Source organism: Osmerus mordax, chromosome 21 (assembly GCF_038355195.1).
Source record: "Osmerus mordax isolate fOsmMor3 chromosome 21, fOsmMor3.pri, whole genome shotgun sequence".
In the NCBI taxonomy this organism is placed as follows: Eukaryota; Metazoa; Chordata; class Actinopteri; order Osmeriformes; family Osmeridae; genus Osmerus; species Osmerus mordax.
The window spans coordinates 620,994-636,042 of record NC_090070.1 but is presented as its reverse complement, the minus strand read 5'-3'; the positions used below and the strand labels follow the sequence as shown (position 1 = coordinate 636,042).

Sequence of the window (15,049 nt, the reverse complement as noted above, 5' to 3'; positions counted from 1 at the left end):
AGATTAGTGTGTCTCGCGTAGGCTACAGCGTTGCAGTGAGCTACATTGGTTTTAAACCACAGGTAATGATCATTTCACCCACAAATCGTTTACTTGTAATCTAATGTCATACTTAATCCTATAACGAACATTTATTTGTGAGGAATGTTTATTTTAACGATTGAAAACAGTTGCATCATAGACTGCTGTAGTATGTGTTGCCCGGGCAGCAGAGGCTAATGTCATGATGCTAATGCTTCAGTGAAATAGTAGACTACTGTGTCCGAAAGTAGATGTACTTCCTTAATAATATCAGCTTTTATTGTATATTACACATCACAATTGTGTGTCATGTCACAAGGTAAAATGAGCAAATAGTTATCACCAAGGCCTCTTTGCTTGTGGCGTTTCTGCAGCTGCCTTGCAGTAAAGCAGTTAGCCTAGCTATCTCCCAGAAGTTAACGAGCTGCTAAACTAATGTTCTGCTAGAGATAGTGACGCGAGTTTTCGTGATGTTAGTGACGTTAGTAGCGTCAGTGACTGTGGCTAGCAAGTTAGCCACCGTTAGCTTCACTTTTCGCCACAAAAACTTAATTTCTACTTAAACCGTGCAACGGAACGTAAATAAAAATACAAACAACTCAATCGCTACCAAGACGAAACTTTTGACACCTAGGTTGTCTATGTAGTCCAAATATTGACTGAGGCTTTGGGGGGCAAAAAGAAACCAGAACTAGAGAGGGTACAATTTCTGGGGAAATTGTAGGGTGTGCTTGCTTGCGTCGGTTGCACAGGGGTCCGTTTTTGAATGACATTTTTACAACTGATATTTCTGTATATTTTATATAAAAATGCATACTTACTATTTATAAAGATTACATAGATTTAAAAGCCTTTTTTTGCTGCTTTACAACTGAAAATACAATTGAAGTGTAGAATGAAATAGATGTCTTCTCATTTCCCCTGCAAGAGGCAGCCTCATCGTTGAATCAAAACGAATACATTTGGCAGACCGGTGTAAAAATTGACCTAATCTCTATGACTTAAACGTCATTTTAAGTTTTTCCCTTCTCATGATATTTTCAGGCATTTAGCCTACTCATTGCATTAATTAATTAATAAAGAACCCCCTTTGAAGATTATTCTACGACGTTACCCGGCAGTAGAAGATGGAATCGCGATTCAAACAGTACCATCTGCTAACTGAAAATATGCCCCCCAAAACGTAAATAAGCTTGACATTTATTTAGTGGAAAATCGCTCATTCATAAAAAGCTCACTGGTAGCGATCATTGTCAGTAACAACGCAAAATGCGATATAGCCCTGTGTGGAGAAGCTGCCCCGGTAAATTGTACTACTACGGTACAGTACTAGACTACTGCTGTGTTCGTCTTGGTAGCGATTGCGTTGGTTGAATTGGATTTAACGTTCCGTTGTACGGTTTAAACTGAAATTAATTATTTTCATGAACAGATTGACAACGTTTAGGCTGTGGCAATGAAGTTCAGGTTAGTAGTTAGATAGACTTTTGATTTAAGTAAGGGGAGTGCCGAACATGTTCTGTCGCCGTTTGACTTCCTAAACAGCTGTGTAGATGTTTTTGTAGTGTCTCGCGTAGGCTACAGCGTTGCAGTGATACACTGGATTGAAACCACAGGTAATGATAATTTCACCCACAAATCGTTTACTTGTAATATAATGTCATAATAAATCCTACAACGAAAATGTATATGTGAGGAATGTTTATTTCAACGATTGAAAACAGATACATCATAGACCACTGTAGTATGTGTTGCCCGGGCAACACAGGCTAATGTCATGATGCTAATACTTCAGTGAAATAGTAGACTACTGTTTCCGAAAGTAGATGTACTTCCTTAATAATATCAGCTTATATTGTACATTACACATCACAATTGTGTGTCATATCACAAAGTAAAATGAGTAAATAGTTATCACCCTGGCCTCTTTGCTTGTGGCGTTTCTGCAGCTGCCTTGCAGTAAAGCTATAGTTAGCCTAGCTATCCCCCAAGTTAACAGACGTGAAACGAATGTTCTGCTACAGGTAGTCACGCGTGTTTTCGTGACGTAGTGACGTTAGTAACGTCAGTGACTGTGGCTAGCAAATTAGCCACCGTTAGCTTCACTTTTCGCCACAAAAACTTAACTTGAGCCTAAACCATGCAACGGAACATAAATCCCAATAGAAGCAACTCAATGGCTACCAAGACGAAACCTTTGACACCTAGGTTGTGTATGTAGGCCAAATATTGTGTCTTTGTATGTGGGACATTCTTGAACAGGGTTGGTGACTTAAAAAGGTTTAGGAAAGGCAACTATGCCAGGAAATATGTAGGGTATACCTTGCTCCAAAGCAATTTCAGTGAATCCCCATTTTAGTCATTTTAGACAAAAAAACATTATTAGCCCACATCAAGTGCAACTAGAAACGGCTGTTCCTGCGAAACAGCAGTGAGAATGCTGAAAACCTGAATGGGGATAGCTGACCATGCTAAAAAAGCAGAAAATTGTGAAAATGTTGTAGAAGATTATAAGCTGAAGTGCCTGAAAGGTATTTTTGAAAGAGGCTGGAGCTGGACGAAGGTATAAAACTACAGAAAAGAGAAGAAAAATGCAAAAAGAGAAATAATTCTGAAGAATTTGAAGATTTAGCATAAAATGATTTGCTGGAGTTTCAAAAGGCCTGAAATGTATGTTAGAAAGGACCTGCAGCAAGATGAAGGCAGAAAAGTACAGAAAAAAGAAAAATGCTAAAGTACTGGCAGTTGGAAGGTACTGCTGTGAAAGGTATTTTTGAAAGGACCTGGAGTAAGATGAAGGCAGAAAACAGAAGAAAAGAGAAGAAAGAAGAAGAAAAATGCAAAACAATAAGGGCAAACATTCTGAAAGATGAGCTGCAGGAAAATGTGAAAATTTAGCAGAAAAACCAGTTGCTGAAGTCTGGGTTGAACGAATTTGAAGGTAAAAGGACAACACTGGAATGACTTGAACTTGCTGGAAAAACGTAGCAACCGTTGGTCATTGGCAACAGACTGGCAACATTTTTTACCTAGAATCTAGGTTTCAGGTTCAAGACGGAGGAGAAACTAATCATGTGTGCCTGCACCCCTTACAAAAAAGAAGTATACTTCAAGTTTATTTTGTAAGTATACATAGTATAAAAAGTATACTGTTATCATGGTACTTAAGAGTATACTATCAGTGTACTAGCAGTGTACTTATTTATATATTATTTTTGCACTAAGTAAACTGAATTGGCCCACTTTTTATGTCATTTAGTACACTTTAAAGTACACTTAGTGTATTTGAGGTTTACTTTTGAATACTGTAAAGTAACCTGTGTAGTGCACTTTCAGTTAATGACGTATACTTCCTAAAGTACCTCAAAGTATACTTTGCAATACTTTCAAGTGCACTTTCAATTAATGTAAGTACGTCAAGAAGTAAACTTAATAAATGTCGGGATAAATGTAGTAAATGTAGGGAGTCAGGTGGCTGAGCGGTTAGGGAATCGGGCGTCTGCTAAATGACTAAATGTAAATGTCAATTTACTCTGATTTACTAATATATTAAAATGTTTAGGGGCCCTTCACACGCCACTGATCTTGCGTCGCTAAGTAACACCGCAGATCCTTAGTAATAATCCAGCTCCACTTATCAAACGTAACACTCATTTAACTCATGGTTACAATGGTAAACCGGCACAACAATGACAATTGCCACGCAACAAAACACTACATTCTAAGCATTCTACATTCTTCAAATGCACAATGCAACCCTTCTGTCTGCTTCTTTCTCAAGTAGCTTTTTCGTTTTTTCCATTAATACTCCAATTGATAATCAGTATAAGAGTATAGGGCTTCAAAATGTTTTTGCCGTAATTAAGGTTACATTTAGTCATTTAGCAGACGCTCTTATCCAGAGTACTAAGTACTAAGTACAGGGACATTCCCCTGGGGCAAGTAGGGTAAAGTGCCTTGCCCAAGGACACAACGTCATTTTGCACAGCCAGGAATCGAACTTGGCAACCTTCAGATTACTAGCCCGATTCCTTAACTGCTCAGCAACCTGACTCTTGACACCTGAAGGTTACAGCTTCAGTACGAAAAAAGATTCAATGTGCAATGCATAATAGATTTTCCTAGACATGAATAATTAGAATGAGATGGATCTAAAGAATTTAACCTGTAATGTACTTTAAAATTATTTTGACTGTTTTTGCTGTATAATAATAGAAAACGTACATCCTACTCCAGAAGAAATGTATACCATTTTCTGTTTCTAAGCATACTTCTTAAAAGTATATCAAAAGTGAACTATTTTCAAAGCATACTTAAAAGTACATTAAAAGTGAACTATTTTCTAAGTATACTTCTTACAAAAGTGAACTATTTTCTAAGTATACTTCTTAAAAGTATATCAAATGTCATGTTCAGGCACTTAATTTAAGATGACATCAAAATAAGAATTCATAGTGCAGGGTTGCCAATGTTGTCGTTGTCCCTGGTGAGTTTTTTATACTTAAATAATAAGATCATGCTACATCTAACCAGCGGATCATTTCTTGCAAGTGTGTCAAAGTGGTATTTTTAAAGACTGTATTAACACCGTAGGCTTGAATAACAACCGAAGGCGTGAAGCTAGAGAGGATGCAATGGAAAATGTCCTACATAAGCTAGATCTACTGCTTCAAATTGAAAACGGAGACCATCTTTTGATTAAAGACAAGTTCCTTAACCTCTGTTGTCAATATCGCCAATATAAAGTAAATACTCTTCAGTTACGAAGCATTTGTTTGTAGCTAGGTAATGAATGATAGTTATTAGACCATATGTGACCAGGGGGCTATTGCACGAAACCAGGATAAGGGATTAAGTCGGGATATTCAAGTTATCCTGGTTGAATTTAGCTTTGACTTGGTTGCACGAAAGCAGGTTGAATTAAACCCAGCCAAGTAACCATGGAGATGTATTCTTTGCAGCTAGCCTGCTCCAGAGCAGGCTAACAGCCAGGCAGATTAATTCTGGAGTCTCATGTGTTAAATCAGCTGCCGCTCTGATCCGAAATAAACGTTTTTAACAGTTATTCCGTTGTCTTCTGAATTTGTTCGGATTTATTTGTATTAACATGCATTACCTGTCACTATTGCTGTCACGAGTTTGATTTTAAACCCTAGCCTACTATTGCAGTTTTTAGATGTTTAGAAATGGTTGACGAAGTTGCAACGGTGATTTCAATAAAGTCAGTGATGAAGGCGATATATAAAGTCCTATTCACCTGTGTTTCTTCTTGCACCATGGCATGCCCATTTCTTAATGATGTGTTGGACGACGAAGCACTTATACTGAGACGTGCTTTCAGACGTGAGAGGGTGTTTTGTGACAGATCTGACCCTTTGGCTTTTTCGGACGAGTACCTGCATGAGAGGTATAGGTTTTCTGGAGATGGGATCCGTTATTTGTGTAGACTGCTGGGTCCAAATATTCAGCACCGCACAGGGCGAAGCCTTGCTCTCACCATCCCACAGATGGTCTGTGTGGCACTGCGCTTTTTTGCAAGCGGCATGTTTTTATATGCTGTGGGAGATGCCGAAACCTTGAATAAAGGTACTATTTGCTGTACGGTCAGAAGTGTGTGTTTGGCACTGAAGTCCTTGGCACACATCTTCATTACCTTCCCTGGCCACAGAAGAATGTGTTACATCAAGGAGGATTTCCACAAGATTGCAGGTAACATGAATTATAGATTACAAAAAGCGTTATGTTAGAACAGTCACCAAATACTCAGTCTATTTTGTGTTACAGGTTTCCCTAATGTCATTGGTGCGCTGGACTGCACACACATCCGAATTAAACGCCCCTCAGGGGCCCATGAGGGAGATTATGTCAATCGAAAATCCTTCCACAGTATCAATGTTCAGGTAAAAATTATGTAATTACTGTCAACTAGCCAAAATATTCTGTGCATTAAATGTGTAATGAATAGGCAACATTGCATCGTTTCAGATGATCTGTGATGCTTCCTGCATGATCACCAATGTGGAGGCAAAGTGGCCTGGGTCTGTCCATGACTCCCGAGTTTTCAGGTCCAGTACCATTTCCCAGCAACTGTCACAAGGTATGCCACACACATTTCACTGATAAACACAATTGCGTCAAAGGTTTAACTTGTGTAGTTGTAATGATTACATTTTGTATTCTCAGGTGAATTCTCTGGTGTTCTTCTGGGAGACAAGGGTTATGCCTGTGAGACATACCTTCTCACTCCACTAGCAGACCCTCAGACAGCAGCACAGCAAGGGTACAATCTTGCCCATGCAAGAACAAGGGGCCGAATTGAAATGGCATTTGGCCTTCTAAAGTCACGTTTTCAGTGTCTCCACCACCTGAGGGTCACCCCAGACAGGGCATGTGACATCACTGTAGCTTGCACTGTCCTACATAATGTTGCCTGTCTGAAGAGAGAAAGGGGTCCTGCACTGGCACCGGAGATTGAGTGGGAAAATGCAGCAATCTTCCCAGATAACATAAATGGCAGGCTAGTCAGAGACCAGTATATTAATTATTTTACATAAAAAACTATTTTCTTGTCCTTCTCAGGCAAGCTGGGAAGAGAGAGACAAAATAAATACATTGTTTTACCGATATGCAAAAGTGTGGATTGAAGTCATTTACTTCTTTTTCTAGTTTCTTTATCTCCAGATCCAGTTTCCTCAGTTTTTTGTTCTTGATTTGTACATCAAGGTCCAGATCCTGGAGACGCCTCTTATTTACAGCAATCTTTGCATCTTCCAGCTCGATTTGCTTTTTTAGATGCTGCGTGTACAGACATCTGACAGTTTGTGAAGTCTGTAAACCATTAATTGATTAGCACAGCAGGAATTGTGCATGATTTAGATTTCCTTTAGCCCATACGTACTATGTTGCCAGGCTGGCTGTCAAGCTGTACTGCGTCTGGATCCTGTTACAAATATATATTATGAGTGCTATATAACTGACTTCTCATCCATTAGGGGCTAAATATGCATTTCCATACGATTTACATGATACCTCAGGCCTTCTCAGAAATCAGAATCAGAATGGGATTTATTCGCCATGAAAGTTTGCACAGACAAGGAATTTGCTTTGGCAGGAAGGTGCATACAATAAACATATACCTAAAATTTAAATATGTGGACTAACTATACTAAGGGTACATAAACTAGCAGTACTAAGTGGGATTAGAATAGGACAGAAGTTCCTTCCCCCTGCCATATTGAATAGACTTTTTATTTACAGGATGTGCCAAGCCTTGTGCTTTTAACGAATAACACTCACTGGATCTTCGCCTGGTGGCAGGAGTGTAACTGTGTCCCCGGACACTGCAAGGCAAAACAAGGTCAGACAGTCCACATATGCCCGTATAAATGGGTAATTGTGTTTGATATGCAGTACTGGAAAATGTACCATGGATAAGGAGGGCAGTTTCTGCAGGTCGAACACAGTCTGTCGCTGTCCCACCCTCAATCCCTTCCATCACTGGCCTTCCCTGATTTAAATCCAGGGCCAATTCCTCAGCTGGGGTGAAGCCTGGAGCTGGTGGCACTCCCCCAGTGCCAGACAAATGAGCCTTCTTCTTAACTGCTAAAATCAGTTTAGATAAAATATGTGAGCAGGCATAGTGTAAGTAATTTCTACATACAGTTAGCTCCATAAGTATTTGGACATTGACACAATTATCATCATTTTGGCTCTGTATACCACCACAATGGATTTGAAATGAAACAATCAAGATGTGCTTTAAGTGCAGACTTTCAGCTTTAATTTCAGGGTATTTACATCCAAATCAGGTGAACGGTGTAGGAATTACAACACATTTTATATGGCCCCCCCCCCTTTTTAAAGGGACCAAAAATAATTGGACAAACTAACATAATCATAAATCTAATTGTCACTTTTAATACTTGGTTGCAAATCCTTTGCAGTCAATGACAGCCTGAAGTCTGGAACCCATAGACATCACCAGACGCTGGGTTTCGTCCCTGGTGATGCTCTGCCAGGCCTCTACTGCAACTGTCTTCAGTTCCTGCTTGTTCTTGGGGCATTTTCCCTTCAGTTTTGTGTTTAGCAAGTGAAATGCATGCTCAATTGGATTTAGGTCAGGTGATTGACTTGGCCATTGCAGAACATTCCACTTCTTTGCCTTAAAAAACTCTTTGGTTGCTTTCGCAGTATGCTTTGGGTCATTGTCCATCTGCACTGTGAAGCGCCGTCCTATGAGTTCTGAAGCATTTGGCTGAATCTGAGCAGATAATATTGCCCGAAACACTTCAGAATTCATCCTACTGCTTTTGTCAGCAGTCACATCATCAATAAATACAAGGGAACCAGTTCCATTGGCAGCCATACATGCCCACGCCATAACACTACCTCCACCATGCTTCACTGATGAGGTGGTATGCTTTGGATCATGAGCAGTTCCTTCCCTTCTCCATACTCTTCTCTTCCCATCATTCTGGTACAAGTTGATCTTGGTCTCATCTGTCCATAGGATGTTGTTCCAGAACTGTACAGGCTCTTTTAGATGTTTTTTGGCAAACTCTAATCTGGTCTTCCTGTTTTTGAGACTCACCAATGGTTTACGTCTTGTGGTGAACCCTCTGTATTTACTCTGGTGAAGTCTTCTCTTAATTTTTGACTTTGACACAGATACGCCTACCTCCTGGAGAGTGTTCTTGATCTGGCCAACTGTTGTGAAGGGGTTTTTCTTCACCAGGGAAAGAATTCTTCTGTCATCCACCACAGTTGTTTTCCGTGGTCTTCCGGGTCTTTTGGTGTTGCTGAGCTCACCAGTGCGTTCTTTCTTTTTAAGAATGTACCAAACAGTTGATTTGGCCACACCTAATGTTTTTGCTATCTCTCTGATAGGTTTGTTTTGATTTTTCAGCCTAACGATGGCTTGCTTCACTGATGGTGACAGCTCTTTGGACTTCATATTGAGAGTTGACAGCAACAGATTCCAAACACAAATACCATACTTGAAATGAACTCTAGACCTTTTATCTGCTCCTTGTCAATGAAATAACGAACTCCCTTTATGAGGGAATAACATACACCTGGCCATGGAACAGCTGAGCAGCCAATTGTCCAATTACTTTTGGTCCCTTAAAAAGGGGGTGCCACATATAAAATGTATTGTAATTCCTACAGCGTTCACCTGATTTGGATGTAAATACCCTGAAATTAAAGCTGAAAGTCTGCACTTAAAGCACATCTTTATTGTTTCATTTCAAATCCATTGTGGTGGTATACAGAGCCAAAATGATGAAAATTGTGTCAATGTCCAAATACTTATGGACCTAACTGTACCTTTTGCAAACTGTTAAGGCACTTACCAGACTGCAAAATGTTTTTATATTTAATCTTGACTTGTTGCCACAATCTTTTCTGTCCAGTCATGTTTGTTCTGTATTAACATTAATTGTAGAAAGATATTTAGAATTAGACACATCTTATAGAGATTTGTGCATATGGTTGTGAAACATATTCTCGCATGGTGTAAGGGTTTGAAATTAGGCCTAGTCTTTAGGGTAAATTTCCCGAGGAACATTAAATCCCTGCTCACTTTTGAGGGAAAGTAGGCTTAATAATAATACATTTTATTTATAGAGTGTTTTGCATGGTGGGCTACTGTAGTGGACAAATTCTAGTGGCACTGTGTAGATCTGAGTAGTCAAGAGATGTGGTTTTAATACAATTTATTTTGATTATACAATTACGTAATATTAAACAAAGCTTTGCTGATCAGTCATTACGAAGGAGGTGCTAGCCACAGGTCGTTCGCAAGAGTGATGAAGAACAACCCTAAAACCCTGCCTTATATCAACTTTAGATCAAATGGTTCTTCTGATGGTCAATCCATCAATGTAACAAACTCTGTGATTGGTCAGCACTGCTCAGTGACAGTTTGACTCCATAACAAGTGTCCCACAGTTCTTTGATGTGGCATCTCTCCCCAAAACAGTAGATAGTAAAGCCACAGGAGTTCACCAGTCAAATGGTCAACTGTCCTTTGTGTGGGCAACTTCAAACAAGTATTTAATTAACCCTACCCATGCAACAGGAAGGGTCAGAGCAGCTTGATCAGTTCATCCATCTTAAACTGCTCCCTCAGATCACAATAACAATACAATTGAATCCACATTGCCTCCAGACCAGCTGTCTCATCCTCCCCAGGTGTCATAAACTGCAAATGGCATCTCTACCAAATGGAGTTGATTCAACATTCATTGTATCAAGCTTCTTAACCAACTTTAAACTTCTCTTAAAACAGTGTATTGTAAATTTCCACCACACTACTCAAAGAGACGTTACAGTAAAACCAGCACATAAACACAGATAGGCCTACAGCACTAAAACCAACACATAAAACAAGCATATTAAAAGCAACTAGAGAGGGTACAATTTCTGGGGAAATTGTAGGGTGTGCTTGCTTGCGTCGGTTGCACAGGGGTCCGTTTTTGAATGACATTTTTACAACTGATATTTCTGTATATGTCATATAAAAATGCATACTTATTATTTATAAAGATTACATAGATTTAAAAGCATATTTTTTTTGCTGCTCATTTACAACTGAAAATACGAGTGAAGTGTAGAATGAAATAGATGTCTTCTCATTTCCCCTGCAAGAGGCAGCCTCATCGTTGAATCAAAACGAATACATTTGGCAGACCGGTGTAAAAATTGACCTAATCTCTATGACTTAAACGTCCTTTTAAGTTTTTCCCTTCTCGTGATATTTTCAGGCATTTAGCCTACTCATTGCATTCATTCATTAATAAAGAACCCCCTTTGAAGATTATTCTACGACGTTACCGGCAGTAGAAGATTGAATCGCGATTCAAACAGTACCATCTGCTAACTGAAAATATGCCCCCCAAAACGTAAATAAGCTTGACATTTATTTAGTGGAAAATCGCTCATTCATAAAAAGCTCACTGGTAGCGACCATTGTCAGTAACAACGCAAAATGCGATATAGCCCTGAGTGGAGAAGCTGCCCCGGTAAATTCTACTACTACAGTACAGTACTAGACTACTGCTGTGTTCGTCTTGATAGCGATTGCGTTGGTTGAATTGGATTTAACGTTCCGTTGTACGGTTTAGGTTGAAATTAATTATTTTCATGAACAGATTGACAATGTTTAGGCTGTGGCAATGAAGTTCAGGTTAGTAGTTAGATAGACTTTTGATTTAAGTAAGGAGAGTGCCGAACATGTTCTGTCGCTGTTTGACTTCCTAAACAGCTGTGTAGTGTAGATGTTTTTGTAGTGTGTCTCACGTAAGCTACAGCGTTGCAGTGAGCTACACTGGTTTGAAACCACAGGTAATGGTAATTTCACTAACAAATCGTTTACTAATGTCAGAATAAACCCTACAACGAAAATGTATATGTGAGGAATGTTTATTTTAACGATTGAAAACAGATAACGCTACATCATAGACCACTGTAGTATGTGTTGCCCGGGCAACACAGGCTAATGTCATGATGCTAATACTTCAGTGAAATAGTAGACTACTGTTTCCGAAAGTAGATGTACTTCCTTAATAATATCAGCTTATACTGTACATTACACATCACAATTGTGTGTCATATCACAAAGTAAAATGAGTAAATAGTTATCACCGTGGCCTCTTTGCTTGTGGCGTTCCTGCAGCTGCCTTGCAGTAAAGCTATAGTTAGCCTAGCTATCCCCCAAGTTAACAGATGCGAAACGAATGTTCTGCTACAGGTAGTCACGCGTGTTTTCGTGACGTTAGTGACGTAGTGACGTTAGTAACGTCAGTGACTGTGGCTAGCAAATTAGCCACCGTTAGCTTCACTTTTCACCACAAAAACACAATTTCTACTTAAACCATGCAACAGAACGTAAATAAAAATACAACCAACGCAATCGCTACCAAGACGAACCTTTTGACACCGCCGTTGTGTATGTAGTCCAAATATTGACTGATCCTTAGGGGGGCGAAAATAAATAATAATAATAAATATATATGTGAGAGAACAAAGGTTGTGCTCTCGCCGAAGGCTTGAGCACACCCAATTAAAACAGAGTGTACAACTTTCCTAGTAAGTACATATTTTTAAATAGGCTACTTACGCATTCAGTCGGTCAGCGATTGTCTGCCAGGCTTGTTCTCGCTGTTTAATAACGGCTGCCGTATTCCCCTTTTTGCAAATAATATGCTTCACCTCCTCATACATCTCCATTATTAATTTCTGCTCAGTGGGTGAAAAATATGCTGCACGCGTCTTCTCCATTTCTGCATCAGTGAATTTGTGATCGATACCATGGTCTATTTAAGAAATCCGTGAAGGTGCACTTATCCCAACTATGTACACCTGGATTGACATAGCGCCACCTTCTCATCCTGGCTTGGCAAACGTGCAACCGATTCAGCCGCGATGAGTGGATAACAGTAAGTCAAGCTGCGCTTTTTCAGTTATCCTGGATATCTTTATTCTACTTTTGTGCAATAGCCCCCGGGCTTCGCCGTTCTATTAGCAGCCATGATGACAGTAGCGTCACTAGAATGCCCATAACTAACAAAAGATCAAATATCGAATCTGTCCGCTGTTCTACATCTCGATTTTTGCAGATTTCTGTGAAACTTGCTAAAATAAAAACGATCTAGCTAGATTATGTACACTTTAAACTCAATGTACATACCTTGTTTGACCAATTTTGTCGATTGTGGAAAAGAAGTCGAAACGTTTTTAGTTATAGAGAGCCATCGCGCTAGCTCGATTATAAGAGAGAATAACAGAAATGTAGCTAGAATCCACACCTCAAACAAGTTAACCTAGACGCAAAACTATAGACCAATTATTAACCTACGTCACACGACTGTCAAGCGGGCTCAAGTGCGCATGTCGGTTGCAAAAGACAATGTCGTGTTGTGCTGTTGGATGCCAAAATCGGTATTATTTAAACAGTGATCTTAAGTTTTACAGAATACCATCAGCTCACAATTCTTTTTATGCCAACCGCAGACGTCTTTGGTTGCAAGCCCTCAAAAGAGTCGATTGGAACGAAGACCTTATTAAAAATGCCAGACTCTGCAGTGCACACTTCATATCAGGTAAGTTAACATTACACTAAATCAGACATGTCACTCGGTTTGGCTTACAACAACAAAATAATGGTAAAGTTGTACGCATATCTAACAATAGAACACAGAATAATGTACAAGTTCTAGCTAATTTACCTTAAATTGTGTTACTTTGTCTTGCTAGTAATTAACCTGAAGACTACAGTAGCTAGTCTAACTCAGGCTAAAGTTAGCTGTTACACTATCGTAGCTACTGTCAATAACTAGAATACTCTTGTTTTTGGACAGGAGAGATATCCATGGACTACAATAGTCCCGACTTTGTACCTTCTGTCTTTTCCTACTCTACCAAGTGTGAAATAAGCGGCAATACAAAACTTGAGAGGTAAACATTGTCACTTATTTAGTTGCTAACTGGGATCACATTGCATGCATAAAAATGCAGAGAATGTATGGCAAGTAATGTCACATCGTTTTTAGATAATTTGTTAGACCAGATTTTTTGTCTGCATTGTCTTGTGAAGTCCTGTTGAGGTATGCTATGTAACTTACACTTGACTTGGTTTTGGTACCTGATAACCTCTATGATCTACCAAGCAACTAAACTGTTTTGGACTGACAGTTTGCCTTCATCTCTGAGTACCAGATTTAAGAGGAAAAGAAAGAGGGAAGAAACCACCCACAGACCACCAGATGCTGTACAGCAGTCCAAAGAAGCTAGTGATGAGGTTGCATCAGAATCTTCAGGAGCTTGCCTGTCGTCAGATGACTGCAGAATGGAGCCTGGTGCTGGTCCTTGCACTGGTAAGAACTTCTAATATCTTAACTAATGTAGGGCAGTCATTGTTCGGATGAATCAGATCCTGTATATTGTTCAATACATCAGAACTGTGTTGTGAATGAAGTTAAACATTATTCTGTTTAGCACATGCTGTTTGAAAACATCTATCAAATAATATTGAGAAAAGCTAAACTAAAACAAGTGACAGTGCTTCTTTTATAAGTCAATTACTATCTAATATCTATTTCAGAAGCCACCGTCCCAAAAGCTCTCCATGATGATCTGAAACCCAAGTACAGCCAACTTTCTACAGAATGTGTCAACCTGCGTTTGGAGATCGACAAACTGAAATCTGAGAAAGGAACTAAAGGCAACACTCATAAATACACAATTTTCCTTTAGCTCTATCAAGAGTAAAGCAGTGCAGGTTCTGTTTTACACAGGTCTGACCAGTGTCTTATTTGAGTGGTTGATTCACAAACTTAAAGACGGTGTAGAGGTTGTGCGTAGCTCTATGAGCCTGCAGGATCATCTATTAATCATCCTAATGAAACTACGATTAGGGCTCTGCAACAAGGATATTGCTTTCAGATTTAATGTCACAGAATGGGAAATCTCAAAAATATTGAGAAGTTGGCTCCCTGTTATGTCTGCAACTTTAAAGCCTCTCATAAAGTGGCCAAGCAAGCATGCAGTATTAAAGAATATGCCAAAATGTTTTAAACCTAAATATAAACGTTGCAGGTGCATTATTGACTGTACAGAGATTTTTATCAACAGACCCACAAATTTAACCTCCAGAGCCCAGACGTACTCGACTTATAAAAGCCACAACACTGTTAAATATTTGGTTGGCATGTCACCTTCAGGAGCCATTTCTTTTCTGTCGGCAGGTTGGGGTGGGCGAGTTTCAGATAAACAAATTACAGCCGAGTCTGGATTTTATGACCTTGTAGAGCATAATGATGAGATATTAGCAGATCGTGGTTTTACCATCAGAGAGGAGCTTGCCAATGAACATTTAAGATAGTAAACTTATGTTGGTCATACAGGTGCAGTTCGCTGTAAGAATGCAGTTGTTTGTCTTGTTGACGATAACCCAGGTCTTGTGCAATTCTGTCTTCTTACCCTGTCTTTGGCTAGGCAGAACCTCTGTCTTCAGCACTACGAAGTT

The 15,049-nt window shown here is 39.4% G+C and overlaps 2 protein-coding genes across 2 annotated transcripts in view; both read left to right on the top strand.

Moving 5' to 3' along the window:
* Window positions 1-15,049, top strand: part of LOC136965159 (zinc finger protein 37-like) — a 135,509-nt gene that overhangs the window by 61,763 nt on the left and 58,697 nt on the right. The window lies entirely within an intron of this gene.
* LOC136965567 (putative nuclease HARBI1) lies at window positions 5,298-14,277 on the top strand. Its single transcript, XM_067259747.1, has 6 exons — window positions 5,298-5,730; window positions 5,806-5,921; window positions 6,007-6,118; window positions 6,205-6,553; window positions 13,717-13,898; window positions 14,126-14,277. The coding sequence occupies exons 1-6, from the start codon at window positions 5,298-5,300 to the stop codon at window positions 14,275-14,277; spliced, it is 1,344 nt and encodes a 447-aa protein (XP_067115848.1).

Bases quoted from the DNA above. Each gene is read 5' to 3' on its own strand.
- LOC136965567 (XM_067259747.1), top strand. From the start codon at position 5,298: ATGGCATGCCCATTTCTTAATGATGTGTTGGACGACGAAGCACTTATA. The intron at 5,922-6,006 runs GTAAAAATTATG...GCATCGTTTCAG, and splicing joins TCCACAGTATCAATGTTCAG to ATGATCTGTGATGCTTCCTG. The intron at 13,899-14,125 runs GTAAGAACTTCT...TATCTATTTCAG, and splicing joins TGGTGCTGGTCCTTGCACTG to AAGCCACCGTCCCAAAAGCT.